At 38.2% G+C, this 19736-nt stretch overlaps 1 protein-coding gene across 1 annotated transcript in view; it reads left to right on the plus strand.

The window, feature by feature from the left end:
- Positions 1-19736, plus strand: part of Pde11a (phosphodiesterase 11A) — a 352033-nt gene that overhangs the window by 131562 nt on the left and 200735 nt on the right. The window contains exons 3-4 of the mRNA XM_070020261.1: positions 1438-1527; positions 6184-6324. Of these exons, the coding sequence (XP_069876362.1) occupies positions 1438-1527; positions 6184-6324 (231 nt within the window). The remainder of the gene's footprint in view (positions 1-1437; positions 1528-6183; positions 6325-19736) is intronic.

Below are 19736 nucleotides of genomic sequence, written 5' to 3' on the forward strand. Positions count from 1 at the left end.
TTCAAAGCCACCCTGGGCAGGAAAGTCTGTGAGACTTTTTAAAATGTGTTTTTTATTGTAAAAATACTGTACAGAGGGGTTACAGTTACATGAGCAAAGTAATGAATTCATTTCCTATCAAGCATTGTTGCTTCCTCCTTTGTTTTTCCCCTACCAACCCTAACCTCTCACCTCCAAAACTATACTTCCCCCCCCCATATTTATAATGTACCATGTGATTTTTTTTGTTTCTTTGTATGTTCCTCCCCCATGGTATAACCCCTATTTTCACTGTATTTGATGTCGGTGCCCTACATCTTCTCAAATTTGGGGAGGGGAAGGGAAAAAATAAAATGTTTAAATAGCGATACAGGTTGACCCATTGTAACAATGAGATGTACAAGACACTGTGTAGACAAATGAACTTTACGATGTGAGACTCTTATCTACAATAAACTACTCCAAAAAAAAAAAAAAGCCGAAAGTGATGCTGTGGTTCAAGTGGTGCTGTGGCTTAAGTGTTAGAGGGCTAGCCTTGAGAGAAAGAAGCTCAGGGACAGTGCCCAGGCCCTGAAACCCCAGGACTGGCAAAAAAATAAAAAGATAGCAGTAACTCATATTTCTCTTCTTTATCTGCATCATAACCACTGTCTCCATGCAAGAAAGAATCACAAAGAAAACTAGAAAACTGTAAGGATCGTGTTTTCTGTGTGTGTAGGTAATGTTAAAAGTGGTCTCATCCTAGATAACAGCAGGGAAATCCTGGAGAACTATCTAGCAGCTGCTTGTCAACAACTTCATGCTGGTTTAATAGACAAACTTGCTATGGCATGTGCAAGAAGAATAAGGAAAGGGAGACAAGGTTAACGGAGGGAACATCTGGTTTCAGAAGGCAGCATGCAAAATTCTTGGGAAGATTTGTGGAAGTTGTACCAAAAAGGTCTTTAAGAATGAATTCATGTTTTTGTACTTCTTCTGAGTACAAGTTGCATTGTTTCTCTCTCTTCTTCAAGAAGTCTTTCTTAAATTTTCAATCTTTGGAGCTCCAAAATTCTTTCAGGAACCCTAAGTCAGAGATGAGCATAAAGAAAATGATGGAGAATGTAGTCTATCCATTGTGTAGTTACTCAATTACCTCATTTTCTGTTCCAGCTAATTCTGTACTAGCTGTGTTCCACACCACATGACCAAGTAGAGATGTGGCTCAAGTAGTAGAGGGTCAGCCATGAGTTCAAGCCCCAGTACTGGTGTGTATGCATATGTGCACACGTACACACACACACACACACACACACACACACACACACACACACACACACACTACTTGTATGAACAATTTTATGCTCATTCCTTTGGGCTGAAAAAGAAAGCATTCCAATCAAGCCTCTGCTTTTAGAAAAAAATGACTTTAGTTCAGAAATAGCTGTTTTAATGTTCTTAATGCTCTCTTTGCCTCAGGTGATGCAGATGTATCTTCCTTTTTGTGGAATTGCCATATCCAATGCCCAGCTCTTTGCTGCCTCAAGGAAAGAATACGAAAGAAGCAGGGTGAGTAGGAGGAAACACTGCTGACAAATGCTTTCTGGTTTCTGTGAGTCATTATCTCTTTTACAAACAGTAGATGATCTTTGTATAATCCAGCATTCTTCCTCATTTGTAAACTTCTGCCAAGCTATGGAGGAAGAGTCCTTTGAAGCCGTATACCAAAACAAAGTGAATTTAAGTCCTCTGCTGTTGTTTCTGGGGCACTGTACTGATTCCATTTAAAAAAAAAAAAGAAAAGAAAAGAAAGAGGAAGAAATTAGTCTCACACTTATACTACAAGGCAGCAGACAGAGCTTTGCTTGCATGTAGCTTTGAAACAATAACACGATTAGCTGATGTTTTTACAATTTAGTTTCTTTAAGAAGAAAAGTATGCTACAAACATGATTTCACCTATCTCCAAGATTTTGTTTTTCAATTGAAAGGTTTTCTGGAAGAGTATCCCAAGATTCTTGGGACAAATTACTTATTAATTTATTTTGATGGTCCTGAGGCTTAACCTCAGAGCCTGCACATTGTCCCTGAGTTTCTTTGTGTTCAAGGTTAATGCTCTAACACTTGAGCTATAGCATCACTTCTGGCCTTCTCTGAATAGTTTATTAGATATAGGAGTCTCACAGACTTGCCTGCCTGGGCTGGCTTTGAGCTACAATCCTAAAATATCAACCTCCTAAGTAGCTAGGATTACAGGCATGAGCCACCAGTGCCTGGCTACTTGGGACAATTTTGCATAACTATTTTATAGAATTAATAAAGAAAAATACTCACAAGAAGTGATTTCATATGCTTTCAAGAGTTATAGGACTAAATAGAAAACGAACAACCCAAAGACATTTAATGCTCATAAAATGCTAAAATATCAAACAATGATTCCATTATATTAGAATTCTCCCACTTTTTTCTGCTGGTCCTAAGGATTGCACTCAGGGCATTGGCCCTGTCCCTGAGCCATAGTGCCATCTCTGGCTTTTTTGTTGGTTAATTGGAGATAAGAGTCTAACAGACTTCCCTGCCAGGGCTGGTTTCAAATTGCCATCCTCAGATCTTAGCCAGAGTAGCTAGCATTACAGCACCCAGCCATTTCTTTCACAATTAAATACATGAAGAGTACTGTCATAACTTAGACATGTATTTTAAAATGTGCTTTTAAGAAGTTTGAATCTCTTAGTTAATTTCTTAGTTAAATTGCCTGCTCGAGAGTTTCACTTGCCAAGCATTAGACTAAGGGACTCTCCCACCCTCACCCCTCAACTGAGTCTCATTGACCTTACAGCCATTCTCATTGTGGCACTGTCTACTTTCTGTGATCTGGAGCTTCTTTTCATTGTTAGCTCCCTGTTTACCAATCTCTTCCTTTCACTTGACACTCTGGCAATCTGGTTTCTGACTTCCAAGAAGACAATCTGCTTATTTCATGTTAGCCTGCTTTTCATCACATTTCTCCTCTCTCTCCAATGCCTCCTGTCCCTGTTTCCCCTTCCACTACTTTGTGTGTCCTTCAGAACCCAGCTCAGCCTTCCAGTAGATCTCCGCATTTTCTGCTAATTGTTCCTTGTACACAATGTCAGTGTTCTGTTGTAGATACCCATCACTGTGCCTTAAAATATTTGCTGATGATCCTCCTCTCCAACTATATGATGAACTCCTTAAGGAAGCTTTGTGTTTTATTAGTCTTTGCATTCTTGTGTTTGACATACTTCATTTATTCACTCAACAATGTGTATTGTGTGCCATTTGAAGTCTCTGTTCTCCTGGAACTTATTATCTAGTGGAAACCATAGAGAAAAGACAAAACACAGGTTCAGATAGTGATCAACACTATAAGGAAAAATAAAGTGAGTTAAAGGGATATAGATGAGTGTGGTGGGGCAGATTTTGTATTAAAAGATTATTGTGAAAGTGTCATAAGGAGATGGTATATGAGAAGATTCCTAAAATGGAAAAGAAGAGCCACAGGGAGATCTGGAAGGAGCATTTCAGGATCTATCAGGTGCAAAGGCCTGCGTCAATATATATAAGATGGCAGAGAAAATAGTAGAGCAGGACAGGAAAAAAAGGACAAAGATATGACTTTCATTAGGTCTCTGATGCTAAAAAGGTCTATGGACACGTCAAAAGCTCTGTCTTTATTCTGGGTGTGATGAAAAATCTATTACAAGATTTTTTATCTGAGTCCAATTTACTTTTAAAGAACAACACTCTATCTTCTGGTTGGAGAAGATGACAGACGATTAGAGGCAGGAAAAGGAGTTAGAAGCTGTATTAAAGTCAAATTAGAAGTGTAATCTACAGGGCTTCCTAATGTGGAGAATGACAACAAAAAGGTTTCTGGCTTGTGAATTTGGCAAGTAAACAATTGAATGTAGGTGCTTAAGTTTGGGGTAGGGAGTATAACATTAGGACTGAAGATTAAGGTTCAATATAGAAGGTATTTAACACCAAAGCATTTTCAGGGTTAATCTAGGAAAGGATGTATAAGAGAAAGAAAGGGGGTAAAATACAAGATAACCCCAGAAGCAAAGGAAGGTTACTAGAAGAGGAAGGGGAAAGTGCAGACATTTGTTTCTTGGAAGGCAAGCAACATTAAGAAGTATTCAACTGTATGAAATATTTCCAGTGACTGTTTAACTGCATATCTCTAGATCTTCTCCTCCCTTTATCCTATTCTAGAACTAGTCTGCATTGTGATTTGTAAAACTTTCATCATTTGCTGATAAAGCAGCAATTTTTAATTAGAAGCAATAATATTACTATAATATGATTTGTCAGTGCAAGACTCTAGGCACATTAGTTTTTCCTATGAGAGAAATGTTCCTGTATATAGGTCCCAAAGGCTCTCCATATAGTCACAACAAATTGAAAAGTTAAATAATTGTTCAGTTAATATGATCCATCTGAAGTAATAATCTGGATGGTTAAGGAAATAATACTTCTCCCTTAATAGCAGAGAATTTGCTTGTAATTATTCAGGCAGTTGTCTTGTTTTTAATGTTGTATTTGAACATGAAATTGTTGTACATTGACTTCTAATAGGGGTTTGCTGTGCAAGTGAGGCTTCGTTTAGGGCTGTGTTTACCTCCTGATGTTTCTCTTTGCTTTTGGCCACATAAAAAATATGGCCCTGTGCCACAGCCACAGTCTTTCTTCAGAAGGAAAGCTACCTAAGAACTTTGTTTCTCTTTCATTGGCTCAATAAAGTAGATTCATTTTATGGATCCCTTAACTCATTCAAATGCTTTTCTATCTGAATAGACACAGATAAGAAATGTTCACATGTTTCAAATGGTTTCAGCATAAATCAAATTCATTACTAAAATTGAAAATTAGTTATGCCCTTGGGATGATCAACACTATACTGAATAGATGTGAACCTGAAAATTCATGAATTCCTTTCATGAGAGGTCAGACAGGAGACCACACAACTTATTTAATTCTATTGAATGAAAACTCCCTGCAGCCAATTCACTAGCCACATAATTCTCTGATTGCTTTGATAGAAGCATAATTTCTACCACCTTTACCTAGCCCATTATTTTGCAGGCTCTGAAAACACCCATGTCATTAAAAATTCCAAACAAATAAATTTCAAAGCATAAATCACAAACTCACTTAGCCAGAAAAAGTGACCGGTTATTACAATTTAATTTTAAGTAAATACATAGTGTTGAAGTTATAATTTTTTCCTTTAATTTGTGTGCTTTATTTTTTTATTGTGAGAATACCATACAGAAGAGTCACAATTACATGGGCAAGATAATGAGTACATTTCTTATCGAGCATTGTTGCCTCCTTTATAACCTGCCATTTTAACAGAAAATCTAATGATATTTGTGTTGCAGAGATGTATAGTACCATCTAAATGTTCTCCTTGGCAGTTGGGAATCAGGCAGTGTTTTCTCTTCTTCTGCAGAGAAATTCTATAATTCTTACACAATTCTGTGAGATGTTAGTAAAAACATGTTAGCATTAGTGAAAATAAGTTTCAGGTTCAACCATGAAGTTATTTATTTCTGATAGAGATTGTAGTTTTCTAAAATATATGTTCTTTGGAGAGAACTAAGTAGATTGTTACCTATTCACATTGCAAACCACAGTAGTGGGTAGGGAAAACTACTAGCTAATGACTCCATGATTCCCATTATGTGGGTAATTCTCATTCTCCAGTTGTATTTTTTCTTTTTTCTTTTTTCTTTTTTTTCTTTTTTTTGCTTATGTGGTGCTGAGGAATCGAACCTAGGGCCTCATGCATGCAAGGCAAGCGCTCTACCACTGAGCCACCTTCCCAGCCCCTTCCAGTTGTATTTTTAACTTTAAGAGTGTGGGAGGGAAGGACTGGGAGAGGATGAGGGAAGGGAAGATACTGTATGAAAGAAATGTACTCATTACTCAAGTCATGTAATTATAATCCCTCTGTACATCACCTTTGTAATTAAAGTAAATAATAGTTTTATTAAAAAGAATAACTGGCCGAAACAATAAAGGAGTGTGTTATAAAATGTAATGATGGAACTGTGCTAAGTAGCACAAATGTTTTAAAACTTAACCACACACAAAAAAACGATATATTAGAGCAAAGAGTATATCGAGACTTTGAAAGACAAAAAATGTCAATACTTTTCAGTCTTGTATCCACCTAAATGCACCATCTACTCTTTCTCAGGCTTTGCTAGAGGTGGTTAATGACCTCTTTGAAGAACAGACTGACCTGGAGAAAATTGTCAAGAAAATAATGCATCGAGCACAAACTTTGTTGAAATGTGAACGCTGTTCTGTTTTACTCCTAGAGGACATTGAATCACCAGTAAGTTATCTTTTATTTGTTAGATAGAGTCAAAGTCTGAGAATGGAATATGGCTGAGTTTATCTATAATTAAACTTGTGAAATCATGAGAGGAACACCTCTCCTCATGACTCTTCTAACCAGAAGATGATGTAATAAGTAAGAGTTTATTTTCTTTAGATGCATTTCCATTCTTGTTTTAGCACCACCTTGGAGCTGGAGGCTCTTTAAGTTGATGGAGACTTTAGGGACCCATGCTACGTATGTATAGATAAAGGCACTAAAGGGTGCTGGTTGTTCATTTACAAGGCTCAATTAGAAGAGCAATTGTAGTGCCAATATCCCACTTTGTTTATCCAGCAAGGGTCAGGCACACAGAATTCCAACCAAATAAATGATGGGAGGCTCTTAGCAATCAGAGCCAGTCAGATTGTACCTGTGCTGGGTGGGATCAGCCCTAGCTGGATCTTCTGGTAACAGGTTGACATGCTGGACTTCCGGACTCTTTCATTGCCTTTTTTTTAGACCTGCAGATCATAGCCCAGCGCGGCCTCAGGGAAGGAGTACCTTCTTCCTCACCACAGGGCTCCTGCTACTCCAAAGAGAAGTTTCATGGAGCTCAGAGCCTCTGGCCTGATGCATTTGGCAGATTTATGGCCAGTGTTTAGGTTCCATTCAGCCTGTTGTTAGCTCTTTGGGAGAAATCTGTTGGACAAAAGGAATGCACAACAATATTGAAAATAATAATTATCACCAGTCTCAGTTCTTGAAAGTTAAGTGTCTAAACCTTCTATAGCAATGTAACGTATTTGTTGACAACTCCCTCCAAAGGCCAGGAGTTGTGTAACAATGAAAAGCTGTTTTAACACTGAAGAGAATTTTATTTTACTGTGCTTTACTTAGAAAGGATTATTTTCTTTGCCTTTAGGTTAGTTTTCCTCAAAGACTAATAACCCTGAAGATAAATTTTAAGATATATTGCAAAATTACATTGAGTTCATATAGACATATGTAATTCAATACAATAAACTATATTTATATATACAAGCTCAATGTTGTAATATGTCTATGTATGTTTCAAATGTTTGTCAAAGCTTGTTTTAGCAACACTTGAGGTTATTTGTGTTTCAATCAGTTTGAATTATATGAACAATTGCCTTACATGTGTTCTGTGAATGAATAGAATTTACTGATTCTTGGGAGAAAGTGTACACATGTGTGGGTACACACATACATGTGCATGTGCACACACACACCAATAACATGTAAGTGGAGACTACTTAAAGTACTTTTTAAGAAGTCTTGAATTACTTTAATTCTCATATTATGAAGTAGGTATTATTATCACCTGGATTTTACACATGAGTTGAGTTAGTTCTCAGAGTCACCACTTACTGCCAAATGGAGAGGGTGGAGTGCTGATCTGTACCTGGCAGGCTTCACTGAAGTCTAAACTAAGACAGCAAAAGACAACTGTTAGAACTTAGGCTGTCCAGATTCACTGAGTCAACCCCAAATCCCTGTAAGAGCGAGAAACTCAGAAGGCCAGGATATGGACAAAGCTACATTTATTGTTAGTACACAAACATGAATGTAATTGAAACCAGCTCAGGGTGGTAATTCTTGCTGATCTTCCCACCTGTACTTGTTTGTAATAGTGTGGTTCAGCTGTCTGGCAAGCCAAACAAAAATGGACAGATGCTGAAAGCTGGAAGCATGGTATAAAACAGAAAGAGAAGGGGCAGACCCACCATGTAGAGAGGGTAGAGGATACACACAACAAGGTCGCTGACAAATTACTGAGAGTTAAAAGAGCTATTTTATAATTATTGGTGCTGAATGCTCTGTGACTGTATAGACAAGGATGGAGCAGAAACACTGATCCACTCCTCATCATTTCTTCTCTCTGTCACCTTGCTCCCTCAAAGAAAGGATGACTCCCCCAATCCAAAAGTGAGGGTCTGCGGGTAAAAGTGAACCAAGAAAAAACAAACAACAACCAAGAAAAGAAAAGCCAGAAAATAAGTTGAGCTTATTCTGCTTGGTATTGCTTTAAAAGCTGTGAAGATTTTTATTTTTTGCCAAATCTGCTGTCTGGGAAGTTGGTGGAAGAGTTTGGCTAGGAATATGTTTATGTGGTATCACCAAACAGAAAATTATCCAAGTCATGCTTTCTTTTAGCATATTTCTCCAGAGCTTCCTCAAGTCTTTGGTGCTAGGTGCTGCTATTCTTTGCATCACCAGTTGTCAGGTAGGAGTAGGAGTTATTGTAGGGTGACAAGACACAGTCACCCAAGGACCAGGAAAGCACCCAGGTTGAACATAAAACCAGACACCCAACTATGGTAGCAAATTGAAAATTGTGTAGAGACAAAGTACTTTGGCTAGACTGTCTTCCTTCCTCATCTCAGAATATTAAATAGACAAATTGATACTAAAAGCCTTTGTTATCTAGATTTAATGAAGGCTGTGATTGACTAGCAGAGAGGAAACCCAAGTAACATCTGGAAACACAATTTGATTTGATTCAATGAACCAAGAGCAAACCTAAATTGATTTTTTTGTCCATTATGGGGCTTGAACTCTGGCCCTGAGTGCTGCCCCTGAGCTCTTCAGTTCAAGGTGAGTACTCTAACACTTGAGCCACAAGGCCATTTCCAGTTTCCTGGTGGCTAACTGGAGATAAGAGTCTCACAGACTTTCCTGCCCAGGCTGGCTTTGAACTGTGATCCTCAGATCTCAGCCTCCTGAGTAGCTAGGATTATAGGTGTGAGCCACTGGCACCTGGCTCTAAATGGATTTTTATCCTTTCAAAAATGAGAATTACAACAAGTCCAAAAAATAGTTGAAGGTCCCACATGGGTTTTAAACTATAAAGCAGTGTTATTAAAAAAAAAAAAAGAAACAAGATTCCTATTTGCAAGAGCCAAAATTTCCTAAAGGCTTGAAAAGAATCAAAGCCAAAAGTTATAAACAAAGCAAGACACGGGAAAGAAAATAGATAAAGCCCTAGGCTGTCCTGAACCTGTATTGCTCAGACTAAAGGGGGTAAAATATTATCTGATGTTGCTAGTCCTCTTCACATAGCTCCATTAAGCCTCCAGTCCCCACAGGGTGATATTATTCAAGACAGCCATGGTGGGGGAGGGTTGAAAGTTGCCCCCACACACACACTATGGTATGGCAGCAGAAAGATGGGCGGTAGCAGCGTTGGGGAAGCCAAGGGGCAGCGAGTGCCTGCTAGTTTTCTAAAGTCCCAGAGGAGTATTAGAAACAGTTTTCCTACTGCCTGACAGCAGCTAGTAGAGGTAGAGCTAGGACCTGAAGAAGCCTTCTTGACCTGTAGAGCTGCAACCTAGACCAGGATGTACTGTGTTACTATCTTTCCCTTAACAGGGGCCATCCTGGGTAGTGGGGATCTCAATTGAGCATGTTCTTCTCCATAACTCTCAGGATATTGCAGGTCATCCCGGTAAAAGTCTCAATATTCAATGGCTATTAAAAAGTCTCAATATTCAATGGCTTTTAAACCTGAAGCAGCTGATTCAAACTATGGTTTTCTCTTTTGTCTTCTGTCAAGATGAGAGTTGTGTTACAGAAAAATGATGGATTATATTTTCTACAATCTTAACTGAAGGCTTTAAGATTTACAACATATGTATTATAGTCTCTCATTAGTAATCTTGTATTTGATTAAAAAAAATACATTGGCAATAAAATGGATGGGGAAATGATGGATTATTCTATAGGTATTCTATACCTATTATACCTATTATAATTTTGTAAAAGGAAAAATTTTAACATAAATGTAAAACAAATACAAGTCAAAGATTGTTTTTAACTGCACTTATGAGGGAATCAGTATGATATTAAAACCAGTCTTAGGAGACTTGAAAGATCAGATACTTGAGGTGGACATGGTAGTACATGCCTGTAATCTCAGCTACTCAGGATGCAGAGCTGGAGGCAGGATAATTAAGGGTTTAAAGTTAGCCTGTTAAAGTTAGCAACTCCTTATCTCAAAAACAAAATATAAGCAAAAGGGCTGGCAGCATGACTCTCAGTACTGAAAAAAAAGTCAGCTATTTCTAGGCAATGTTATAATAAGATTTTGAGGTTATAAACAAAGCTAGTTAGAGACACAACTAGGCTATAAACTGCACTCTTTGAGGCTATCTTTTTCTTTTTTAACTGTATTTTTTTGTCTTTTCTTTTTGATACTGGGGATCGAACCCAGGATGTTGCACTTGCTAGGCAAGCGCTTTGCCACTGAGCTACATCCCAGCCCGAGGCTATCTTTTTCAGTAGAGAAAATTTATTTAAATTTTAAAGAAATGTAAAAAAAGTTACAGATTAATATGTTTCTTTACTAAATCTGGAGTGCTTTATCAATAATGCCCATTGAGTGGAACTAAGTACAGTTCTAAGGAGAAATTATTTTTAATAATTAATATCACTTTATTGTTATTGTAAAGGTGATATACACAGGAGTTGTAGTTACAAAAGTCAGGTAATGAGTACATTTCTTTTTGAACAGTGTCACTCCTTCCCTCGTTTTCTCTGTTTTTTTCTCCTGACCCACCTCCCCTACAAGTTGTAAGGTTCATTTTCATCAGTGTATAGGGAGTGTCACTGCTGCCTTTGCTCACCCTTTGTCCCATCACATGAGAAAATTATTTCTTGCAGAATTCCAAGGAAGTAAATACTTTAGACTGTCAAGCTCATACAGTCTCTGCTGCAACCACTCAACTCTGCCAATGTAGCATAAAGACATAGATGAAGAATGAGCATGACTACATTCCAATAAAACTTAATTTCTAAAAATAGGCAATGGGCTAGATTTGGCTTGCAAGAAGTACTTTACACATCCCAGACATAGATAATCACCAATCTGCACATTTAAAAATGCACACACAGCAAAGAGCCACCAGCATGGGACTTCTGAAAAAACACCCCAAGACTAAAGGGGGAATGGACTATGAAAACAAAATGAGATGCAGTGTATGCACCAAAAATGATAACAATTTTTCATGAGATGAAATGAAAGAATGTGATTTCTTGGGAAAAGTGTTCATAAGACCTCAACAAATAAGTAACATGCAGTTAAAGCAAAACAAAACAAAAAAAAGCCCAGAAAACTTAGTTGGTAGAATTGGAAAGAAGCAGAAGGAAATAGGCAACCATACAGAAATTGATATTACACGCTGATAAAAGAATGAAAGGAAAGAAAAGATACTTCTAAATGCTCTCTGGGGCATGAAAAATACAATTGAAAATGAAATGGAAAATAATACATTATGAAAAGATAAAAAAGAGAATGACAAGAATGGAGTCAGGATAAAAGAAGTTCAAAATAAGGATAATTGGTATCTCTGAAAAGAACATGACAAATGGAATAGGAAAAAAGCATTCACAACTATAATACTGGAACATTTTATTGAAATAAAGTCAGAGTTGAATTTACAGTCTGAAAGAACACACCATTTCAGGAAAAGTTGATACTGCTTAGCACTGAATTACTTTCGGTGTTAATGGATTTCAAAGATATAGAAAAAGTTCTATGGACATCTAGGCAGAAAAATCAAGCTACCAAAAGAAATCAAGCTACCACTGTAGAAAATTCACCCTGATATTAGACTTTTCAGTTTAATATCACTTCTTGGCATTCTCTATTGCTAGAAGAAGACAATGGAGCAATATCCACAAATTCTTTAGGAAGGAAGCATATGAGTCTACAACTAAGATTCCAGCCAAATTCGTAGTTCAATTAGTTTTTCTTTTGTGAGTTGTAGGGCTTGAACTCAGGGCCTGGACGCTGTCCCTGAGCATTTTTACTCAAGGTTAGTGCCTACCACTTTAAGCTACAGTGCCACTTCTGGTTTTCTGGTACTTAATTGGAGATAAGAGTCATGTGGACTTTCCTGCCTGGGATGGCTTTGAATTGCCATCCTCAGATCTCAGCCTTCTGAGTAGCTGGATTTATAGGCATGAGCCACAGGTACCTGGCTTATATTTCACTTTTAAGCTACAGATATTTTCAGATATTCAAGGAAGAAAGAATACAAAAAATATAGGTCCAAGAAGCTCATCCTGAAAAATAATAGGAGCTTGAAATCTAGCCATGCAAATGATGAGTGAAGTCAGAGTAAGTAAAGCTGGTATTGAGAATTTAATATATTTTACAAAGTGTGGAATAAAACAAAAATTAAACCAAAACAAAACAAAAAACCAATAGTGGGTATGTGCCTTGATATAATAAAGCATAACAATGGTACTGATTTCCCAGCGCCCCAGGGCAACAGGTGGGTGAGTGTCTGCACACACAAAGGGTTACTTCCACTTCCACAGTGGAGCACTGTACTTGGAGCACATGCCCCTTTTGTATTGAAACGTATCAAGCCTGGTGTTTGGAGAAAGATGTCACATCACCTCTCAAGTCTGCCACTGCAAATCAAATACAATCCTGAGAAGTGTTCTGAGTAAAGACAGGACAGAGCCTTGCAGTACAGCACATAAAGACTGTGTTCATGGGCCCATGCTCATTGCCACTCTCAACAGGTTTCTGGTTTTATAGATTATTTTAGGTTTTTGTTTGTTTGTTTGTTTGATTTTTGTCAATCATGGGGCCTGAACTCTGGGCCAAGGTACTGTCCCCCAGCTCTTCAGCTCAAAGCTAGGGCTCTACCACTTGAACCACAGCTCCACTTCCAGCTTTTTCTGTTTGAGCAGTGCTGAGGAATCCAACCTAGGGCCTCATGCTTGCGAGGCAAGCATTCTACCACTGAGCCACCTTCCCGTCCCAGATTATTTTAAAGTGTCAAGTTTATCCACCTTCGTTTTTTGATTTGTGCTCTCAAAATGTTGTTACAAAAATAATCTTCATTTTAGTGGCATTCATATATCTATTGCTTATGATCTTTTAATAACCATCTGTAATTTATTGTTGTATATGGAGTAAATCTGTACCTGTATCTATATCAATTGCTTCTATAAAACCAATAGTCTTGGAAATATTTTCCATTACAATGTTATGCTATATTTTTTGTGTGCCCCTGATCCTGGGGCTTAAACCAAGGGCCTACACACTGTCCCTGAGCTTTTTTTGCTCAAGGCCATTGCTCTATCACTTGAGCCACAGCTCTACTTCCAGATTTTTGGTGGTTATTGGAGATAAAAGTCTCATGGACTTTCTTGTCTGGCTGGCTTTGAACTGCAATCCTTAGCTCTCAGCCTCCTGAGTAACTAGGAATACAGGTGTGAGCCACCTGCACCTGGCTTTTCATGCTATTTTCATATTATGTCAAGTGCCTTCATGGGCACTGGGAGTGTTTCTGAGCTGACTGCTTAACATCTGAGAGGGAATGTCTTCAATATTATTCACCTTTAAAATGGTCAGGGAACTGTCCCAGGAGAGGAAAGAGAAATTTCTTTTTCATACTTTCCCTTCCTTATGGAGAAAGTTTATCTTGAAAGAGGGCTTGCCTTGCTTGTTTTTTCATGACTTGCTGGTCAAGAAAAAGATGTTATCAGATCATTTACACTCTTAAAAGTGTTAAGAGTGTTACCATGGCTTGTTTGCTTGCTTTCTCTTTCCTTCATTCTTTCATTTTTCTTCCTGTCTTTGTTCTCCTTCCTTCCTTTCCTTTCCCTCCATCTCTCTGTCTATCTCTTCCCTCCTTATCTCTTTCTCTGTCTCTTTCCTGAGTAGTGGCTTGCACAGCTCCTTGGTTTCTGATTAAGAACCCGAACTTATTTTTTAAACATTGGCATCTGCAGTATGGTAATATTACACCAAGTCAGATGCTGTGAAGGTCGGCTGCCTGTCTCAAGGGAAAGCTGAGAGTCCCCATACCAGGAGAAGCTGACATTCCAGTATCACTGTGACCTGCCACTAGACCTTGAGTACAGAGGCTTATGTCTTTAGGCTTAGAGATTTTTTTTAATTTTTATTTTAATGTAAAGATGCTGTACAGAGAGGTTACAGTTACATAGTAAGGTAATGAGTACATTTCTTGTCAAACATTATTACTCCCTCCTTTGTTTTTTTCCTACTTAGAGATGCTTTTAAAATCTCCTTCTACCTTCCTTCTCTTTTCTCTTCCTATTAACCTCTGCATGTTTTTCTGATTTTTTCTTCTTCTTCAATACTCATAAACTTTGCCCTATCTTTGGAGGAGATCATATATGGGAAGGCAGAAGCTTCATGCACTATCTCCATTGGCATTTCATAGACTATCATCTGTGAACAAAGCAGGATCATTTCAGGAAAAAGATGCTTGTTCCTCCAAAAGAAAATTGTGGTCCTTTCTATTTTATTCCATTCCTTTTATTTATTTGATGACTCTAATACATTTTTGCATTTAAATACATATCCTTTATAGTTTTTGTTTTTAATTTTATTTCATTGTAAAGATGCTGTACAGAGGGGTTACAGTTCAATGAGTAAGGCAAGGAGTGCATTTCCTGTCAAGCATTGTTACTCCCTCCCTTGTTGTTCTCCCACTATCCCTTCCCCCTCCCATATCCCTCACTCATCCCCCCCCCGAAATTGTAGAGTTCATTTCTAATTGTGGGCATGATTGTTGCAATGGGTTATCCTCTGTCCTTGTTTCAGCATCTACTATATTTAAAAAATGACTTATTTCAAGTTGATACTTCAAGGATTCTTTATATTTGAAGGAAAAACTAAAAGAAAGAAAAAAATTTTAATCTAGCTCATTCCTTGGAGCTTGTACTTTTGATATTTAGGCATTCAGGTGTAAATTGCTCAGTTTATTGTGTAAATGGCAAAAGTAGATGTGAAGATGCCTTTCTAGGCTTTTCTCCTGCCAAATTAATATTTCACTTTTTCACATCAATTGACTGATTTTAAGTGAATTTATCAATAACATTTTCTAATAGATTGAAAATAGAAACCACAAAAACCCCTTAGTTGGGTGCTACTGTGAACAGCAGGGAAAATGTAGTGCTTGGAACTGAATATCCCCTGCTTAATGCTATTCTGTTCGATGAACCTGTCTAAGCAATTCTTATCACTCCTCGTAGACTCTTTCCAGCTCCTGCATTTACTATTGTCTCTATTTCTATAGAGCTTAGGCAAAGAAAGCAAATGTAGACATTTCAGTCTTAGGTCCTCAGGCACTTAGGGCACTAGTGTTTCCAAGTGCTCACTTCATGCATCATCGCCATGGCTGACAGCTGTTTCCTGTCCAGCACTCTATGAAGCATTTCCCAGCTAAGCTTATAATAGAAAGCAAGTCACCAGAGCTCTTTTTCTTAATGAAGAACAGCTAGCTATGCATGCTGGTTTTCTAATGTGTTCCCTATCTTTAGTTGGCCTTTATGTAAATATACATACAATTAAGCCACTGGCTGGATAATCTTCCTAAATTCTTATATTAAGAGGAAGAAATAAAGTGTCATTTGTTCTGAATCAGACTACAATTCAGTCTCCTCCTTCCAAAGTGGATTCTAAATAGTGCTTCAAGTTTTCCTTTCATGTCATTTTGTTTCCATTTGCCTACCTTTCTTTAATTTTCCTTCTCCTTATAAGAAAACCAGCTTAAATTCTGATTTTTGCTCCAAGTGTTGTTCTAGAGTGAAAAATAGATATCTTTAAAAACATCTTATCCCAATAAGCATTGTTACATGCACACACACGTTGCCACCCTTGATTTATCATGTATTCATATAGTGGCTTGCTTTATTACAAGGTATCGGTACAGAGCTATCTTATCTCATGTCATTAATACATTTCCCTCTCTTTCTCTCTGTTAGGGTCTCACTATGTTGTCCCATCTGGCCTCAACCTCACTTCTTGCCTCTGCCTCCCAAGAACTGGGATGTTAGATATGCATGAGTATACCCAGAGCTATCAATACCCAACTTACAGACAGTAAACGTTACACTATCTACTACCCAAAGTCCATCACTTGAGCTCCCAGGTTAACTTGTGGTTTTCTTTTCTGGTCCTCAGCCTTGTTCCATCACTTTTTCCATCTCTCCTGCCTCCCTGTGGTACATGTGCTCACCTCTCTATCTTTGCACGTGTGGTCACTGAAAAAGACAAAAGGACTAAGCAGTGAAGGGGGCAATTATTTCCAGCCTATTGTGATAGGGAGAACGAAAAGATGAGGAACATCTTAAAGAAAAGAAACCATGCTTGGAGTCTTACAGAAGCATATGCACAAGGCAATTACATGCATTGTTCAGAAGCATACAGGAACAGGAGGCTGGAGACAAGTCTTACTGTGAAACATGCTTTAGTAAGAATATATTTTGAATACAGCCTACTCTAGAACACTGGCAGAGAGATTTCTCTGTCATTGCTATTTTGGGGGTGCACAGGGCTTGAGTAAAGTTCAAAATTGCCAACACTATTTACTATTCTATTAAACATTGCTCCATGTTCTTTTTTTCTCTTCTGTCCTGTCCTGTCCTGTTCCCCCCACCTCTCTCTCTCTCTCTCTCTCTCTCTCTCTCTCTCTCTCTCTCTCTCTCTCTCTCTCTCTCTCTCTCTCTCTCTCTCTCTCTCTCTGTGATATGGTAGTCTTGCTACGTAGCTTAGGTTGGCCTTGAACTCATGATCTCCCTATCACTATCTCTTCAGGGCTGGAATTACAAGTGTGAGACACCATGCCCAACTCTTGAAGGCTGATCTCTACATGACATATTACTTGAGTGCTCTTGTCCTATGATTTCCAGTTGAGTTCTACAAACAAGAATGTTCAGTAGAAGATTTAAGAGATGGGGGGTATCTATTTCCTCTCATTATTTTTTGCCAGTTCTAGAAGTGGCTAGTTTTCTAAGGCCACTTTCCACAGTTTCAGCTCCCCCAGAATGTAGATGATACTATTTCCTTCTCTTCTCCCTCTTCACTCTATGAAGAGTGAGCCTAACCGTGTTAACTACTTTCCAAAGTTGCTAGTCACTGGGTACTTAACCAGCAACCTATTGACCCACAATTGTTTTTATATGACTCACACTCCTATAACTCATCCCTTTATTAAGTGATATTCAATTAAACTACTTTGAGTGTTTTCTCCATTTTTTGCCAGACCGGATTTAGACCCACAGCCTGTAAAGTTCTTCAGTGTTCATCCTTTAGGACACAGTTCACCCACACATCCTCCCTGTATGCTGGCAGCTGTTTGGACATATGTCATGGTGAAAGTATACATTTATGAACTCATTCCTCATGCTTAGAGCTCCTGAAGGATAGGCATTTTATATCCCTTGGTATTTCCAGGGTCTATAACAGCCTAGTGGACTAAGTACTTGATAAACATAGGGGCAGTGAGTAGATAATGTGATTGAACTCTTCACTGTCCTAAAGGAGAATTTTTTTTAATTTTGATTTTTTTTAATTTTAATTTTAGTTTTTTGTGAACATACTGTACAGAGGGGTTACAATTACATGGGCACTAAAGGAGAATTTTATCAGAGGAAATGGAGGTGGATGGTTATTGAATTCCTTCTTTTGCCCTTCTGACTAGTCTTCATTTTCCTCTTGGGGAAAATAAAGATTCAGAAAAGATCTTAAAAATTGATGTTTACCTAATAAATTTTCTTTTTGGTGGCAGGAATATGCACTTGAGCATAGTTTGATTGTATAAGTTGTTTTTAAAGGAAAAGAACAGAGAGAAACCAGGCTAACTAGCACTTGATAAATGTCCAAGTCAAAAAAGACTTCTAGTCCATGGAGCTTTTCCAATGAACCAGCAGGGGGTGTTTAGTTGACTTTTCTTGGCAAGTGTGGACAGAGCTTCCCACACGGAGCAATGCCCAGGGCCCATCAGCAGTGGGAGTGGCTTGGACATACTTGTTTAGTTTCACTGACTTAGAAACCACTGCTGGGAGTTTCCTCATTAGAGTCTCAATTTCGCTTAGTGGATATGAGTGTGTGTATTTAGTTGCTTAATCCAAATGTACATATATGTAATAAAAACTGGATTTAGAAAGTAATTTTTTGAAAATTAATGAAACTAAGAAGCATAGAATTGATTCAAGTCAAGAAGAAAACATGAAATTTATTTTCTTGGGTTTGTGTTTTCACTTGTTTCTTTTGGACTATAATTTTTGTCTTTGATTTTTTTTTCCTAGTCATGGGGCCTGAACTCTGGGCTTGGGCACTGTCCCTCAGCTCTTCAGCTCAAGGCTAGTGCTCTACCACTTGAGCCACAGTGCCACTTCCAGCTTTTTCTGCTTATGTGGTGCTGAGGAATCGAACCAGGGGCCTCATGCATGCAAGGCAAGCACTCTACCACTGAGCCACCTTCCCAGCCCCTGATGTTTTATTTTTGAGCCTAGATATTTAAACATAAATATTTTTAAACATAAATATTTAAACATAAATAATAAATATATTATTACTATTATTTTCTCTTCCTTCCTTCTTTTTTTCCTTCCTTCCTTCCATCTTTCCTTCCTTCCTTCCTTTCTTCCTTCCTTCCTTCCTTCCTGCCTGCCTGCCTGCCTGCCTCCCTGCCTGCCGACCTTTCTTCTTCCCTTCTTCCCTCTATTTTCCCGCCCTTCCTTCTCTTTCCTTCCTTCCTTCTTTTACTTTTTTCTTTTCTTTCCTCCCTCCCTCCCTCTCTCCCTTCTATCACTGCTTCCTTTACTCTCTTCACTCTGTTCCTTTACCTTCCCTCCTCTCCCTTTCTCCTTCTTTCTTTCTTCTTTCCTTTATTAACAACTTCTTGTTCTTCTTGTTCTTCTTGTTCTTCTTGTTCTTTTTGTTGTTGTTGTTGTTGTTGTTGTTGTTGTTGTTCTTCTTCTTCTTCTTCTTCTTCTTCTTCTTCTTCTTCTTCTTCTTCTTCTTCTTTTCTTCTTCTTCTTCTCTCTGTGTCTCTCTGTCTCTGTCTGTCTATCTCTCTGTTTGTCTCTGTGTCTCTGTCTCTGTCTGTCTGTCTGTCTGTCTGTCTGTCTGTCTGTCTCTCTCTCTCTCTCTCTCTCTCTCTCTCTCTCATTACATTGTCTCAGGTCACATTGTAGTCCAGGCTGGCCTTGAATTTATTATCTTCCTGCTTCAGCTTCTCCAGTGCTATGATTACAGATGTGCACCCTAGGCAGGACTAAATTCAATATATTTTCAATAAATTATTTTTAAAAACATAAGTTGTCTGATACTTTGAAGAGCAACCATAAGTCTGATAGGTTAAATTTCCTATTCAGGGAAACTTGTCTTTTGACAGTGTTTGGGATTGTACCCAAGGTTTAGTGCATGCTAGACAACTACTCTACTATTTGAGCTACTCCTTTGCCCACAGCCCTTTTGTTTTTATTTTTGTTTTTGAGATGGGAGTTTCACTAACTTTACCTGGGCTGGCCTTGGATTGGCCATCCTCTTAACTCTACCTCCCCATAAGCTGGAATTACAGATGTGCACACCCATGACCTCAGAAACTTTTCACAGTGAAAGGAAATGATATTAG

This window comes from Dipodomys merriami, unplaced genomic scaffold (genome assembly GCF_024711535.1).
Source record: "Dipodomys merriami isolate MVZ:Mamm:240054 unplaced genomic scaffold, mDipMer1.0.p SCAF_1, whole genome shotgun sequence".
Classification (NCBI taxonomy): Eukaryota; Metazoa; Chordata; class Mammalia; order Rodentia; family Heteromyidae; genus Dipodomys; species Dipodomys merriami.